At 46.1% G+C, this 15,884-nt stretch overlaps 1 protein-coding gene across 2 annotated transcripts in view; it reads left to right on the top strand.

Annotated features, from left to right (window-relative positions):
• The window catches only part of BCL2L13 (BCL2 like 13), a 45,664-nt gene extending 33,773 nt beyond the window's left edge, over positions 1 to 11,891 (top strand). The window contains exon 7 of one of the 2 annotated variants that reach the window (XM_084766800.1): positions 9,457 to 11,891. In XM_084766800.1, coding sequence (XP_084622926.1) covers positions 9,457 to 10,167 — 711 coding nt within the window. In that variant the 3' untranslated portion in view covers positions 10,168 to 11,891. The remainder of the gene's footprint in view (positions 1 to 9,456) is intronic. The other variant, XM_084766801.1, reaches the window with a different exon arrangement.
• The last annotated feature ends 3,993 nt before the right edge of the window (positions 11,892 to 15,884 follow it).

Raw genomic sequence — 15,884 nt, 5'->3', positions numbered from 1 at the left:
AGCTGGGTGCATGCTGCCCACAAGAGTCACTGGGTTCTTAGAGCTGAGTGAGGACATAAGGGAAGGGGAGGGTGGGAAGACTGAGAACAAAACCCAGGGCTTTCCCAGCTGGGCGTGAGTTGGTGCTTCACCTTGCAGTTGTGCAGTTGTCCCTCACCTTTCCCTGGTAGAATGAGCTGCTTTGGAAAGTGGGTAGGTGGTGGGTGGGGGAGGAGAGTCCGCAGAACCTAGCTTGGTGCAAGCAGTGACATCCAGCAAATAGCTTGAGCTTCAAACTGCGTGGAAAACAAGGGCCAGGGCCCAAGGCTGATCTCTGACCACCACGGGCACCACTCACACACCTGCACACCGCAGAGAGAGGCCACACATGCAAACAAACCACAAAAGCAAACAAAATTAAGAAAGCCTTAAAAAATAAAAACCAGCTAAGGCACTGAAGCCATAGACCTGAGCCCAGTCCTTCTGAGTGTAGAGGCAAGAGGGTCAGGAGTTGAAGGCCAGCCTGGGAGCTGAGAGAGACTGACTCAAAAAATGATGATAATAAAAGAGGTTAAGAGCACTGGCTGCTCTTCCAAAGGTCCTGAGTTCAGTTCCCAGCACCCACATGGTGGCTCACAACCATCTATAATGAGATCTGGTGTCCTCTTCTGGTGTGCAAGTGTACATACAAGATCACTGTATAAATGGTAAATAAATCTTCAAAAATAAATAAATAAAAATAAGGGGCAGTTAAGAGCACTGGCTGCTCTTCCTCATTGTGACGTGATCACTGCTCTTCCAGAGGACCAGACTTCAAGTCCCAGCAACCACATGGTGAGTCACAACCTTCTATCTATACTTGGATCTAATGCCCTCTTCTGGCTTGAAGGTGTACATGCAGGCAGAGCACTCATATGTAAAATAAATAAACCAAAAAAAAAGGTAAAAATAAGGTACTAGTTTCCTTTTCCCCTTTATAAATTCTTTGAAATTTTCATACATATGAGTTTTGGTCACATTTATTCCCCTTTTCTCTCTTCTCCCAGATCTACCCCTGTTACTTTTCCATCTCCAACTTCATGGAGTGTTTTGTTTTGTTTTAAATATACAGCCCATCAAGTCCAGTTGGCACTGCCCATGTACTCCTGGGTGGGGTGTGGAACCATCCACTGAGGTGTGATTGATGTACCAGGAGCTACACCCTTAAATAACAATGACTCTTGTCCCAGAAGCCATTAGCTGTCCATAGCTCCTCAGTTCAGAGAGGGTGTCGTGAGCCTCCTTCCCCCTGCAAGGATGTTGACTGCCCTGAGGTCTGTCAGAGGTGCAGCTGTCTCTGACACAGATGTCAGCATGAATCGCCTTTAAGGCACTTTGCATTAAGTACTGAATTGACAGCTCTCAATGTCTTTCTAAGCCAACCCTGGTGGCACAGGTATATAATCTCAGCACTTTGGAGGTAGAGGAAGGAGAACCGTGAGTTTGAGGCCAGCCTGGGCTTCACAGTGAGTTCCAAGCCAGCATAACTACATAGTCAGAGCTATCTTAAAAAAGAAAAGAACGAGAGAAAAGGAAGGAAAATTTTCACTTTTGTAAATGGCAAGCTGCTAGGTGTGTCTGTAAGTGTTTGTATGGCTTTCTGTTTTCTCATCTTTAAGTTTGACCTCTGTTTCCTTGGCTGTGACTTGCATTTGCCTGCTACCCAGTTAGGGCAGGTGAGATCTGTGTGCTGTGACTGAGTCACGTTCTTCTCCTTCTGCTCTCACTCTTCATTTCCTGGCATTACTACATTGTGAGTAAGTTTGTTTCCTGAAAGGGCAGCAGTTATCTTTCACCTTTTCAAATAAGCTGTCCATGTATAATACATTAAGTAAATGTCAAACAAAATGATCTTAAGTTTCTGCCAACTTACAATATACAGTTTAGGTTTCCATCAACATACCATATCAATACATAAAGCAAAATTTGAATAGAATAATCTTAAATTTCTATCAATCTACATTACCAATGTAATATATTTGAATACCAATGTAAAATATTTGAGGCTAGTAGATTCAGTAATATACTTTTTATTCTATAAATCTATATCCTTCCTTATATCTTTCTCTTATATCTTGCCCTTATATCCTTCCCTTCTTGCCCCCTTTTCCCCTAACGGTAGATAGGATACAAAGATAAGAGAGAGAAAAAAGGATAGAAGAAAGAAATCCCTAAATGAACTCCTATTAACATAACTAATCCCCACAGGCAAAAATGAACATTAATAACCCACTGAAAACTGCCACCCCACTTATTGGGAATGGGGGCATCGTTCTCTCAAAATTACTTTTTTGCTCTTTGGGGGAAAACATCTTTTGGGTATCCTTAGAAAAATAAGATATTGGCCAAATGCTGCAAAAGCTAGCTGTATCTGTTTTTGCCCAGTCTTTTTGGGATCAATCCTTTTGGGTAGCCCTTTTTAAAGTTGATATGCATGCAATTTCTTGAGGAAACAGTAACTGAACAGTAAGGCTTTTTATTTTCTCCATTGTTATGAACTAGACAAAAAAGATTCCGTTTTGGATTACAAAGAAAAACTATTGTAAACTTTTGTCTTCAATTTTAAATGAAATTAATCTTTTATCTCTTTCCTCTGATTTGAAGATTGTTGTTACAATTTTAGAGTAGCAGCCATGAAAAAGGGTTATTTATTTTTACTCTAGGATAAGGATTCTCTTGGGTGCATTTAGGGTGGGGTTTCCTTAAAACAGTTTCATGCTATGAACATTGGTGTGAGACCAAGTATAAGTGGTTTGTGACTAAGTCAGCTTAGTTTAGTAAGTTCTGGGAACTCCGTGCAGGGATGGGCATTGTTCCGCTGGTTCCTGGTTGATCCCCTCCCCCTTCCTCAGTGCTAGAGAGGACGCTGTGCAGCCCCACCCCAGAGCTGGATTCTTAGCTATGCTCTTGTGGCTCTGGGCCTCAAGCTACGTGAACAGTAGTTAACTTCTATAGAAGGTCTTATAATACTCACTGACTTCTTACTTTATGTTAAAAGGGGTTCAAAAAGCATTTTTGTTCATGTCCTGTTGAACATTTAGAAAATCAGTTACCTGATTCCATCTTAGAAGCTGAATACTTGAAAGTGTATGTAAGGGCTGAGAATTAATGGTAAAAGTTTATTGGCAGAGCTTGGAGGGAGTGCTTTCCTTGATGGACTTACCAGTGAGGGTGGGCTTTGGAATTGCGCCCACCCATCCTCAGATGAGAAAATGAAACCAGAGGTGTTTAGATCACCAGCCATGAAGCGAAAGGTAAAATTAACACCCCTTCAGCGCACTCCCTAGGAATAGAGAAGGCCGCTTAGTTTTGTTTCATAATAGTACTGTGCCTTTAAAAAAATTACATTTAGTTTCAAAGGAGAGCATGGCTGTGCTCAGGAAGACAGTGTGTCATCTAAACAGTGCATGGCCTGCCCTCTTGGCTTTTTGACTGGAGGGGTCAGATAATTAGCAGCACTCTATTTTATAGCATTGAACTGAGCCATTATCTGATGATCCGAGATATTGATGGACTGTAAGAGGGTTGTAATAGAGGCAGGGAGGAGAATTGATTTCCTAAGATAGACTAATACCAGTGAGGACTAATGTACTAGTTATGAGCAGACACAGTGATACCCAGCCAGATGCAACAGTCTACTTTCCATGTATCAGCAGCTTTCCTTTCCTTTTTTTTGGGGGGGGGAGGGGTAGTACTGGGCATGTATCTCAGGAAATTGTCATTGTTCTGCATTTCACCCCCTTTGCTTTCTGGAGACAGCCTTGCTGCCAGCCTCATGACTTGAGTACAATCCCTGGGACCCACAAAGTAGAAGGAGAAAACTAACTCCAGCAAATTGTCCTCTAACCTCCAGGCACATGCCATGATGTGCACATCCAATTAATAAATAAGTGTGAACATTTTTATGGAAATACTGAATTCTTTTACTAGAGTAATAGCAGAAAATGTTTAGAGAATGAAAAACTTGTATTTAGATATATTATATTATGGTTACAAGCTGTGCCTGGTTTTTATACCTTTAATAATCCCAACACTCAGAGACAGAGCAGGCAGAGCTCTGTGAGTTCAAGGCTAGCATGGTTTGCATAACCAGTTCCAGGCCAGCCAGGGCTCCATTGTGAGAGTGTCTCACAGGGGAGGGGGAGGGAGAGAGAGGGGAGAAGTGAAAAGAAGAGAGAAAGGATGGATGGATGGATGGATGGATGGATGGATGGATAGATAGATGGATGGATGGATAGATAGATGGATGGAGGATGGTGTGTACCTATAATCCCAACACCCAGAAGGCAGCGGTGGGAGGATTGCAAATGCAAGCCTAGCCTGGGCTATGTGTTTCAGCCATTTCAAGCTGTTGTTCAAATCTCTGTCTTAAAAATCAAACAAAAACAGCTGGACGGTGGTGGTGCACACCTTTAATCCTAGCACTTGGGAGGCAGAAGCAAGTGGATCTCAGAGATTGAGGCCAGGACAGTCTGGAAGCAAACAACACCTCCACCCCCAACAAAACAAAACAAAACCAGAGCCAAACTTTGTGGCATAAGTCTGTATTTCCAGCTCTCAGAAGGCAGAGCAAGGAGGATCAGGAGTTGAGGGGCAGAGAGATGACTCAGTGGGTGGAGGGGCTTGCTGCTGGCCTGGGTCCAATCCCTGAACTCACATGGTAGACGGAGAGAGCTGACTCCTCTGACTTCATAGTCACATGCTCCATGATACATACATGTACACAGTGGCAGGGTGGTGGTGTTTACACACACACACACACACACACACACAATAACTAAGCTGAGAGTGGTGGCGTAGGCCTTTAATCCCAGGTGAGTTTGAAGCCAGCCTGGTCTACAGAGCGAGTCCAGGACAGCCAGGGCTACGTAGAGAAACCCTGTTTCCAAAAACCAAAACCAAACAAACAAAAACTAAACTAAATAAATAAATGTAATAAAATTAGTTAAGTCCAGTGGCTTATACCTTTAACCCTAATACTTGGAAGGCAGGTGGATCTCTGTGAGTTTGAGGCCAGCTAGCGTCACAAAGATACTGTCATAAAGAATTTAGAAGGCCATTTTTTGGCTACATATTTTGTCTGTTTATATGTGTATATATGGTGGTTTTACCTACATGTATGCTTGTGTATTATATGTGTGTCTGGTGCCTGAGGAGGCCAGAAGAGGGTGTAGGGTCTTCTGAAACTCGTTATAAGTAGTCGTGAGCTGTCGTGTGGGAGCTGGAGGAGCAGCGAATGCTCTTCATCACTGAGCCGTCTTTCCAGTCCTCTCAGCCACGTGTTGAGTTCAAAGCTGGCGTGGGCTACGCGAGGCCTTGCCTTAAAGACCACAAAACAAGAGATACACAGTTAGGAGTACATAAAGATGCTTGTGCTCAAGGGTCAGCAAGACGGTGAGTGGAGAGCACAGAGAGGTGAGCTGGAAGTGGCGCTTCTCCCGGGGACTTCTGCCGCTGATGGCAGTTCTCTTGGTTGTAACGGGCTTTTTGTTAACATACATTATTGATGAAGGTCAGGAGATGTTGCTGTTATGCTAATGGAGGCAACAGGAGTCAAGAGAGCTCCCACAGGAGTGGGTCTGGGGGAGGCCTCTTTTGTTAAAGCAGGGGTTGAAGCTGGGAATATATATGAGGAATATCACTACGGGGAGGCATCCTCTGAAGGAAGCTAAGCAGGAACACTATTGGGTCTGGGGTGCATGCAGCCCTGGGCCTGATTGACATTTATGATTCTCTGCATTCCATTGCTAGCACAAAAAGAAGAAAAGAGCAAGTGTGTGTGTAGGGGTGGGGATAGAGGGGGTGGGGGTGGGGTTGGGATATGTAGGAGGCATTGAGGGATGGAAAACTGCTTGGGAAGTAGTGTATGAGAGAAGAATATATATATATAATTGCTATGAAAACCCCTGCTCAGTGTTTTTAAATCTCATGAGTATTTTGTCTGCGTCCTGCATGAATGCCTGCAAGAAGAGGGTGTCAGAGCCCCTGGAACTGGAGTTACATATGGTTGTAAGCCATTGTGTGGTTGCTGGGAATTGAACCTGAGTCTTTAACCCCTGAGTCATCTCTCCTGATCAGTTTTCACTTTTTTTGCTTTGTTTTTTGGTTTTTGGGTGTTTTTTTTTTTTTTGAGACAGGGTTTCTCTGTGTAGCCTTGGCTGTCCTGGACTCACTTTGTAGACCAGGCTGGCCTGGAACTTACATCGATCCGCCTGCCTCTGCCTCCCGAGTGCTGGGATAAAGGCGTGCGCCACCACGCCCAGCTTACTTTTTGCTTTTTTATGTGTATGGTGTTTTAGCTGCATGTGTGTCTGTGCACTGTTTTTGTGTCCGGTGCCTGTGGAAACCAGAAGATAGCATTGAATCCTCTGGAACTGGAGTTGCAAACAGTTGTGAGCTGCCATGTGGGTATTGGGAATTGAACCCTGGTTTTCTGCAAGAGCAGCCAGCGCTCTTAACCACTGAGCCGTCTCCAGACAGACCCCTTCCTCGGTTTCCACGTCCTGTCATCACAGCAGCTAGGATAGGTCTTCGTCTCTTCTTTCTGAACTGGACCAATAAATCCCTAAGTTGTTTAGTGTCTTCCCTTTCTCCCCACTTCTCCCACCTTCTCTTTCTCACCTAAATATTTCTCTTCTGCATACTTCCAGTTAGATTCAGAGGAACTTCCCAAAGGCTAGGCTCCTCCTCAAAAGCTGGGAAGCATCTGTCGCTTTTATCATCATTGTTATTTTTACCTGTTTGCTTTTGTGAGAGACAGAGACAGAGACAGAGAGACTGACTGACTGACAATGCAGCCTAGGTCGGATTACTCCTTTAGCCTCTGGAGTCATAGGTCATGAGTGTGTATCATCGTGGAGTCATAGGTCATGGGTGTACTATCACATGTGCTTCCTAGAAGCCTTTCTCCCTTCAAAGCCCATTGCCCCTCCAGTTTTCCTGTATAGTATTGTGTACTATATTAGAAATTAATGTAGAGTCATTGTTTATTATATACCTACTTCCCTATATACCACTGTAATTTTTTTTTAAAATACAGGGTTTCTGTATAGCCCTGGCTGTCCTAGAACTCATCCTGTAGTCCAGGCTGGCCTCGAACTCACAGAGATCTGCTTGCCTCTGCCTCCTCAGAGCATGGACTAAAAGCGAACACCACCACCACCCATCGTGATTTAAAAAAAAAAAAATTATTGTGTGTGCATGCACATGCCATAGCATGCATGTAGGACTCCAGATCGGAGAAAGGCCCCTCCTCCTTTTGCATGGGTTCTAGTTTCAAGTCAGTTTATCTGGCCTGCATATGAGTGCCTCTGTCCCCTCTATCCCCTGAGCCATCTCACTGCCCTCGCCCTGCAGTGCTGGACTTTGTTTGCGGAAACAGCATCTCACTATGTAACTTTGGATGACCTCTTATAACATAGACTGGGTTGTCCTCACACGCAGTGATCCGCTTGCCTCTGCCCCCTGAGTGCTAGGATTAGAGGGATGAGCCACCACACCTGACTACACTTAGTTCTCAGTGCTACCTTGGTGGTTATTCCCATTTTATCTATGAGGAAATTGAAGTCTGAAGAGCAGGCAGGGCATCCACTCTCTAGCTACATAGCTGGTGCCTTCAGAGCTGGGATTCAAAGTATTTCTCTTTTACTCACAAATTTTGTTTTAAGGACTGCACATTTTCCTTTGGCCTATTTGAGGCATCTCCCTATGGAGGTAGGAACATCTCTTCATGTGGCACAGTATCCAAATAAGTTTGTTTTGCTTTGTTTGTGACTGGGTCTTGCTGTGTTTTCTAGGTTGGCCTGAGCTTCTGAACTCAGTGATCCTTTAGCTCAGCTTCTTGGAGTACTGGGATACAGACATACACCACTGCACCCTGCTAAAGACAGTAAAGATGTTAGGCCATCAACCTGAAAGTTTTGCATTTACTCATTTGTGTGTATGTGTGGAGGTCAGAGGTCAGCCCTGAGGAATTAGCTCTGTCCTCCTACTGTGACCCTCTGGGGATTGAACTCTGGCCATAAGGCTTGGCAGCAAGCATCTGTTCTTCTCAGCCATCGAGACGGCCCAGAGTAACGGTTAGCGCGGAGCTCTGTTGCACTTTTCACCATGTCAGTGGTAACTGTTAGCTGCGGAGTGAAGTCCGTATTTCTAGTTCTGTCTGTCCTGGCTCAACTTCCTCTTCCTCATGTACACAGCGCAGAGCAGACGGTCCGCTCTCCCCGCCTGCCCCTGGTAGCTCTGCTGGCACTGCTCCTTCTGGTGACCTGCGCTGCCAGCAATCCATGATTGTTCTGCAATTGCTGTGCCTTCTTTCACTCAAAGAACCATTCTCCTCTGAACTTTGACTTGGTCCATGGCAAATTCCCAGAGCAGAAGATCTTGTTTTCATTTTCTCTGCTTTTTGAATTAATTGGCTGTATATGATACACACTGAATACCATTTTTAAAAATTAATTTTTTTAGTTTCAAGGAAACTAAAATTGTTTTTTTTGTTGTTGTTGTTGTTGTTTTGTTTTCGAGACAGGGTTTCTCTGTGTAGCCTTGGCCATCCTGGATTCACTTGTAGACCAGGCTGGCCTTGAACTCACAGCGATCCGCCCACCTCTGCCTCCCAAGTGCTGGGATTAAAGGCGTGCGCCACCACGCCCTGCTGGATACTAAAATTCTAAATTAGAAATTCTTCCTTTTGTCAGGGTCTGGTGGCACAGGTCTGTGACTCCAGCACTTAGAGGGCCAGAGCTGGACAGTTAGAAGTTTGAGACTGTTGGGGGAAAGGAAAAGTGTAATCATAATATATTGTATGGGAAAAAACATTTTTTTTTCAATTTAAAAAAACACAACAAAAAAAAACCACCGGGTGTGGTGGGGCACGCCTTTAATCCCAGCACTCGGGAGGCAGAGGCGGGCGGATCGCTGTGAGTTCGAGGCCAGCCTGGCCTACAAAGTGAGTCCAGGACGGCCAAGGCTAACACAGAGAGACCCTGTCTCAAAAAACAAACAAACAAACAAAACAAAAAACAAAAAAACAAAACCTAAGCCAGGTGTGGTGGTGCACGCCTTTAATCCCAGCACTTGGGAGGCAGAGGCGGGCGGATCGCTGTGAGTTCGAGGCCAGCCTGGTCTACAAAGTGAGTCCAGGATGGCCAAGGCTACACAGAGAGACTCTGTCGAAAAACCAAACCAAAACAAAACAAAAAAAAACCCTGTTTAAGGGCAGGGAAAGTTTGAGACCAACCCTGGTAGAAGCATCTTTTTCAAAAAAAAAAGGAAAGCTCCTCCCTGCATTTGCCTACAGATGAGTATACCTGTTCTGAAACTGCAGATGCTCTACAGCGTTTTTACTCTTAAAACTCGATGCTAGACAAGAATGATTTTTCCCTGGTCAGCATAGTTTAAAACATTTATACTTCTTTGTGTGGATTCTCCCTTTTTCAGGGCACCGTCTTTAGTCTTGAGCCTGAGGAGGAGTTCCCTGGAATCATTGCAGAGGACAGCAATGACATTTATATACTGCCCAGTGACAACTCTGGACAAGTTAGTCCCCCTGAGTCTCCAACAGTGACAACGTCTTGGCAGTCGGAGAGCCTACCTGTCTCGCTGTCCGCTAGCCAGAGTTGGCACACCGAAAGCCTCCCAGTGTCTCTTGGGCCTGAGTCCTGGCAGCAGATTGCAATGGATCCTGAAGAAGTGAAAAGCTTAGACAGCAGCGGGGCTGGGGAGAAGAGTGAGAACAACTCTTCCAACTCCGACATTGTGCATGTGGAGAAGGAGGAGGTGCCAGAGGAGGCGTTCCCCGGGGCTTCTGCGCCCGTGCTCCCACAGATCACTACCAAGGAAGCCTCAGAAATGAAGAGAATTGAGAAAGCCAGCCCCACTTCATCTGTGTTTGTGGAGTTTGGTGAGGAAGAGCTGGAAGCGGCAACAGTGCGACCTGCTGCTGTGGAGGGGGTGGAGTGGGCTGTCCAGCTGAGTGAGGAGGGCACAGGGGGCAGGAGAAAGAGTCACACTGGGGAGGCCACTGCTGTCACGGGAGCAAAGGGTGCCCTGCCCGCTGAGGGCAAGGCTGTGCTGCTCTTTGGAGGGGCTGCTGCGGTGGCCATCCTGGCAGTGGCGGTTGGGGTTGCATTGGCTCTAAGAAAGAAGTAACGGCTTTTTTAGATGAGAACGAAGACAAAAGGACTATGGCTTTAGTTGTACTCACTGGAACTTAGACTGCCAGCTGCTGACTGGACATTACAGGACACTGGGGGAATTGGGCTCTCTGCTTAGCGTGACAATGGCTTGAGATAGTGTTCACATTGGCCTGGTTGTCATTCTAAGGGCTTGGGCTCATGCTCGATTCAGAAAGGCAAGAATGAAGTTTGTCAGCCTGGGCATCATTGACCTTTCAGTACTTCTCTGTAGGAGGCTGCCCTGTGCATTAAGGTAATGGTTGGCAATATCGCTGGCTTCTACCCACTAGATGCCAGTGGCTCCCCACTTTCAGTGCGGGTAGCCAAAAATGCCTCCTACATTGCCAAACGTCCCCTGTGGACAGTCATCTCCCTGTTGAGGGTCACTGCTTATGGGATAGGGTTCAAGGTTCAATTAGGAGAATCTGGGGGAGGAACCTGCAGCTGGAACTGCCAGCTGTTCATCCTGTTGCAGTTTCTCAGAGCAGGTGAACTTGCTGCGCTCTGCAGCTTTTTGTTTTTTTTGTTTTGGTTCCCCATTCTGTAGTGTGAGGTGCTCTCCCACACACCACCTCTCAGGTACTGCAGTGCAGCATGTCTCACACCTCTTTCACACCCAACAAGCCCCTGAAGCTTCCCATGGCTCCATCTTTCAAAGATGCTGCCTTTTAAATGATAAATACCCAGGCCAGATGTGGTGGCACTTGCCTGTAATCCCAGCACGTAGGAAGCAGAGGCAAGGAGATTATCAGGAGTTCAAAGCTAACCTGGTATCCATACTGAGTTTGAGACCAGCCAGAACTGCATGGTGAAATCTTGTCCTGAGAAAAGGGATAAATTGATTGAAGCTGTATTGGAGATTTAGGGTTCCCTAGTCTGATTGCCATCGAAGGTTAGAGGCTGCAGTCATTGGTCTTAGAGGCAGGAAGGTGATCTACACGACCTGTCAAGGTCTGTTTGACCTCTTAAAAGTACAGCCAGCCAGCCACCTCGCATGCCTGTGATTTAGCAGTGACTCCTCTGACGGCATGTGCCCTGTTTAGAACCCTGGGTTTGTGTGGACATTGGCTTCTCTGTGGGTCTCCTGCTGTGTGGGAAGCAGTGTCACCTTTTGGTTTACAGAACCAGTTGGATCATAGCCCTTATTCAGTGTAAATCACAGAAAGAAATGATAAAACATTATCATGTAATATTAGCTATCACTTAAATGAAAAGTGGGATAGAAAGGATTTTAAGACCAAGGCTGCTGCTGAAGGTCAGGTTTGGTCTTCGGCATTCAAGAGGAGACTTTTGAAGCTGGGTGCAGTGATACACACCTGTGGTCACAGCACTCAAGGAGGCAGAGGCAGCCTGGTCTACAAAGGGAGTCCAGGACAGCCAAGGCCACACAGAGAAATCCTGTCTCAAAAAAAAAAAAAAAAAAAAAAAGAGACTCTTGGCCTGAACTTAGCCCAGTGCCAGGGCAGCAGACCAAAAGGACCCCAAGCACTCACTGTAGCTAGTGGGACCCGGCAGAATCTTGTATCACCTGGCTGACCCCATCCCTCAAGGAGGAGTGGAACCTGAGGGCCACAGTGCCATCCTGCAAGGCACACATGCTTGATAAGAGGCCATCTCAGATTTGTCCTAGTCCTGTAACATTACTTCTTAGATCCAGAACTTTATAATAAAAATACTTTTAAATACTCTGATCACCTAGAGCTTTGGAATGTGCTTGATTTTTTTTTATTTTTTACAGAAACCCTCCCAAAAGAAGAACTTCAGAGTTGATCAAGAGGTTTTAGTGTGTTTGTGTGTCCTGCTGATGTGTTGCACTGTGATGTCCTGTTGTGACTTTGTCCCGTGTAGGGAGTGGCGGTTGTAAGGGCTCTAGTGGAGCTGAGGTGATGGGGGCAGTGGCTTCCGAGTTCTCACAGGTGGTGTGGTCTACAGTCTGCTTCACAGGACACACAGGCTGGTGGCGCACCTTGACCTTTTTTTTTTTTTTTTTTTTTTAATTTTTCTTCCAGTGTTGACATCTTTGAACTTGGGGTTCTCAGCACCTAGTGGCATAGCTCACTTAAGCACTAACCGTCAAGCTCAGGTGGGAGTTGGTCAGATGTGGCCTTCGTTTGGGGTATTTATATCCATGTTCTCCACCGAGGCAGGAGCAGGGAGGACTGAGTCTGAGCTAAGTGCTTGCTACTTTATTTCACTGCCCCATGAACACCTACCTCTCCCTATTCTTTCCTTCCTTGCCCTCTGCTTGGCAGAGGGTGGGACAGAGTAGCCACCACAAGAGTGGTCTTTCACTGCAGCTATTACTTTAAACACAAACAAGACAGCCTTCCTATGTAGCCTGGGCTGGTCTTAAACTCGCAGCCCAGCCTCAGGACTGAGATTACAAGCACGTGCCACCACACCTAGTCTTGCTGTTAGGTGAAAACTAGCTCTCAAGGCTTTGTTGTTCTGAGGGACGGATAGGAGGCTGGAGATCCATTCAGTTTGATTAGGGAACACTGTGTCAGAATTGATACTCTGTGGCACCTCCTGTTCTTTGTGAAGTAGTTTTACTACTTCTGTAGATAGATGGTTATCTGTGTGCCTGCACTTTGTGCTCGGAACTGTGATGCATATTAGGCAAGAGCCCCGTCCCTCCCACACCCCAAAACCTTGGTAGGATCAACTACTCTGTTCAATAAGATGATTGATGGTTAGCTAAAAGCCAGTGAGGTTTTCCTGACAAAAACACCCGAGCTAAACCTTATGTACAGAAGTAAAAAAATCTGAGTCCAGAGTGCCTTAGCAGGAGGGGCTTGCATGATCATCACTGCCTTCTAGAAAAATGGTCTAGATCAGTGGTTCTCAACCTGTGGGTCATGACCCCACTGGGGTTGAGTGACTCTTTCACATGGGTCACAGATCAGATATCCACATTACGATTCTTAACAGTTAGCAAGGTTACAGTTATAAAGTAGCGACAAGAATAATTTATGGTTGGGGCTCACCACAACATGACCTGAAAGGGTCGCAGCATTATGGAGGTTGAGAACCAATGCTCTAGATTGACTTATTTGCTTGCCCTGGTTCATGTGTACCTCACCTAAAGCGTCCCTGCTCCCTCTTGCCTGTTTTAGTCCCTTCAGGTTATCATCTGTCCTAGGGAGAGTGAAGGTCCTCAGAGCCTGCTACTCTGAACCACAGCTGCCACTGTTTGTCAGCTCCGTGCTAAGCCCTCAGAGACACAGTGCTTGCTCTTGCCTTCTGCTCAAAAGGTGAGACGTGGGCATTTGACCTTTTAGGAGCTACTTCATGGAAAGTACACTTTCTAGCTAAGAAACAATGTCTTTTCCTTTCTCTTAGTTTAGTCTTCATGAATTCTACATGAACCCTGTACTAATTAGTATGCTCAGCCTTGGCCTGTCTCACACCACACACACCCGTGCATGCACACACACGCGATCTCTTACCAACAGTACAGGACTGAGAACCTCCGTTTGTGAGATGGAGCTTTGTGTGGGTCACTGTCCCTTTTGCTAACTGGTTGAGCACTTACTGCATGCCAGAGGCTAGGGGCTTCCATACTGTGCGGCTCCTTTGGATCTTAGGAGCCGCTTGTATCTAGATTTCCCAGGTTGCTGGGTAGGAATCTACCCAGAACTTCTGGCTTAGAGGTGCCTAACTTATTGAAGACAAAGCATTTGAGGGAAAATTCCTGGTGCCAGCCAGGTCTAGTGCTTTTCCAAGTTACCCTACCAGTTGTGGCAGAGTCCCTGTAAACAGTTAATTTACTGCATACAATAGACTAGGTGCATCCTGTGGTCCACTTCCTGTTTCTGTTGGATGTACCACATAGGCTAGTCTAATACTGAGCCTGTTGAATACAGAAAACCAGGATCATATGCTCAGTAGCTTCATACTGCACTTCTGTCCCTTTGGCCACTCAGTGAGGTGCTTAAGGGTTGTTCAGTAGTGTTCTTGGTTATTGTGTTGTCAGGCCATCTGACACAGCTGTTACCACCAAGCGTGCACTATGACAGGTGAAGGCAGCCACTTGACACATCTCTTTCCCCTTGTTCATAGTGTTTGACCCCCTGGTCCTTTTTCCCTGTGGTGGCCATCGGTCCAGGGTAGGCCTGTGGATGTGCAGACACCTAGAAGTACTGTTTGGTTCTTGACACTCAGACTCAGGATTGACCAGGCAGTCTTCTATCTTGCTCATCTGACAAGAGTGCTTCCCAGCGAAATCCTGAACAGAACAGTGAGTGTTGCAATCCATCAGAATGGACTCTGCAGGGAGAGTTGGAAGCTGTTGTTCAAAGATGAACATCCTGTCTTCTTCACATGGCCCTCTTTGGAACCCCAACTTGGCTTGCCATGTCCTCGTCTGCCAGTTAGGGCCCTCTTCCCACGTTCATGTTTACACAAGGCCCCAGCCCCTCGCCCCTCTCCAGTGTGACTCAGGTCAGAACTGTCTCAGGGACACTTACAAGGCCTCAGCCCAAGTTGGAGCAGGCAGCTCAGGGGATTCCCGTTAACACTGCTGCTGTTCTTTGTATCGCGGAAGATGCTGGTCACAGGACATCCTTCAGCACACATTGTGACATGAAAAGCTATTCCTTTATTATGTGTGTAGATGTGTGCCAGTGTGCATGAGAGTCAGGACAACTTGTGGAGCTGGTTTGTTCTCCACTTCCCACATACGATCCCAGTGCTTGGTGGAAGGCACCTTTATGCATGGAGCCAGTGCCACATTTTGTCATTTTGAGATGACAGGTTTATGGAGGCCTTCCTCAGGACAGCAAGCTACATATTCCCTTAGTAGGTCTAAAAACGTCTGTCTGGTCCTGTGTACACGGGCCATTTATTGGCCAGCACTGAAGGAAAAGAAAAACTCCAAACCCCCCACCACCCCTGTATTTTCCCTGCTCTTATATTCTGTGTCTTCCTTCAGATTAAGTGCCTCTTCCTCCTAACACTCTAATTAAGGTCATTTGGTTGTGGTTCATGTATCTTGTCTCCACCTCCCACCTGCTCAATGGTAATTACTAACACAGCAAGGTCAGGCGGGTGTAGCTGTTTGCCCAGGGTGCATCAAGTCCTGGGTTCCATCCTGGCACCACATAAATGGCGTGGAGTATGTACCTGTAATCCCAGCACTATGTGAAAGGCCAGCCTTGGATACATGAGATCATGTCGTCTTTTAAGAAGTTAGCATAAGTATAAACATTAGCCTTAGCATTTAATTCACACAGCACTCATTTCCTGTGGGACCCACCAGCCCTGACTTCTACTGTCTGGTTTGCTCAGTTTATTACTGCGAATTGTTCTGGCTCCTCTCCCATGCTGTTGTCCGATTTGTGCCCAATCTATTCTTTATTGGGAAGTGACAGAATTCAAGTCTACGAACTGTACTTTAGTTAGAAGCAACGTCTTGAGGGGAAACACCCTGGGGGTGACAATAAAATGAGACTTTATGATAACTGATAATGACTCACCTTTTTGTTCATATTCTTCACTTAGGGCGATTACCTCAGATAATGCTTTGTATTCTTAAGAACATGCACTCTGGGCTTGCCTCTCAGTTCTAAAGGCATGATCCTGGCATTTGAAGCCACATCTCAGGTCCCAGTGAGCATGTCTAGTGAAGTCTGCCTCAGCAGAGCCAGGCTGAGGAACTGTGCCCCCAAGAGTTGTTTATGCTGGAATGAT

This window comes from Acomys minous, assembly GCF_964271855.1.
Source record: "Acomys minous genome assembly, chromosome: 17".
Classification (NCBI taxonomy): Eukaryota; Metazoa; Chordata; class Mammalia; order Rodentia; family Muridae; genus Acomys; species Acomys minous.
Note: the sequence above shows the minus strand (reverse complement) of the source record. Positions and strands in the feature narration are given on the sequence as shown.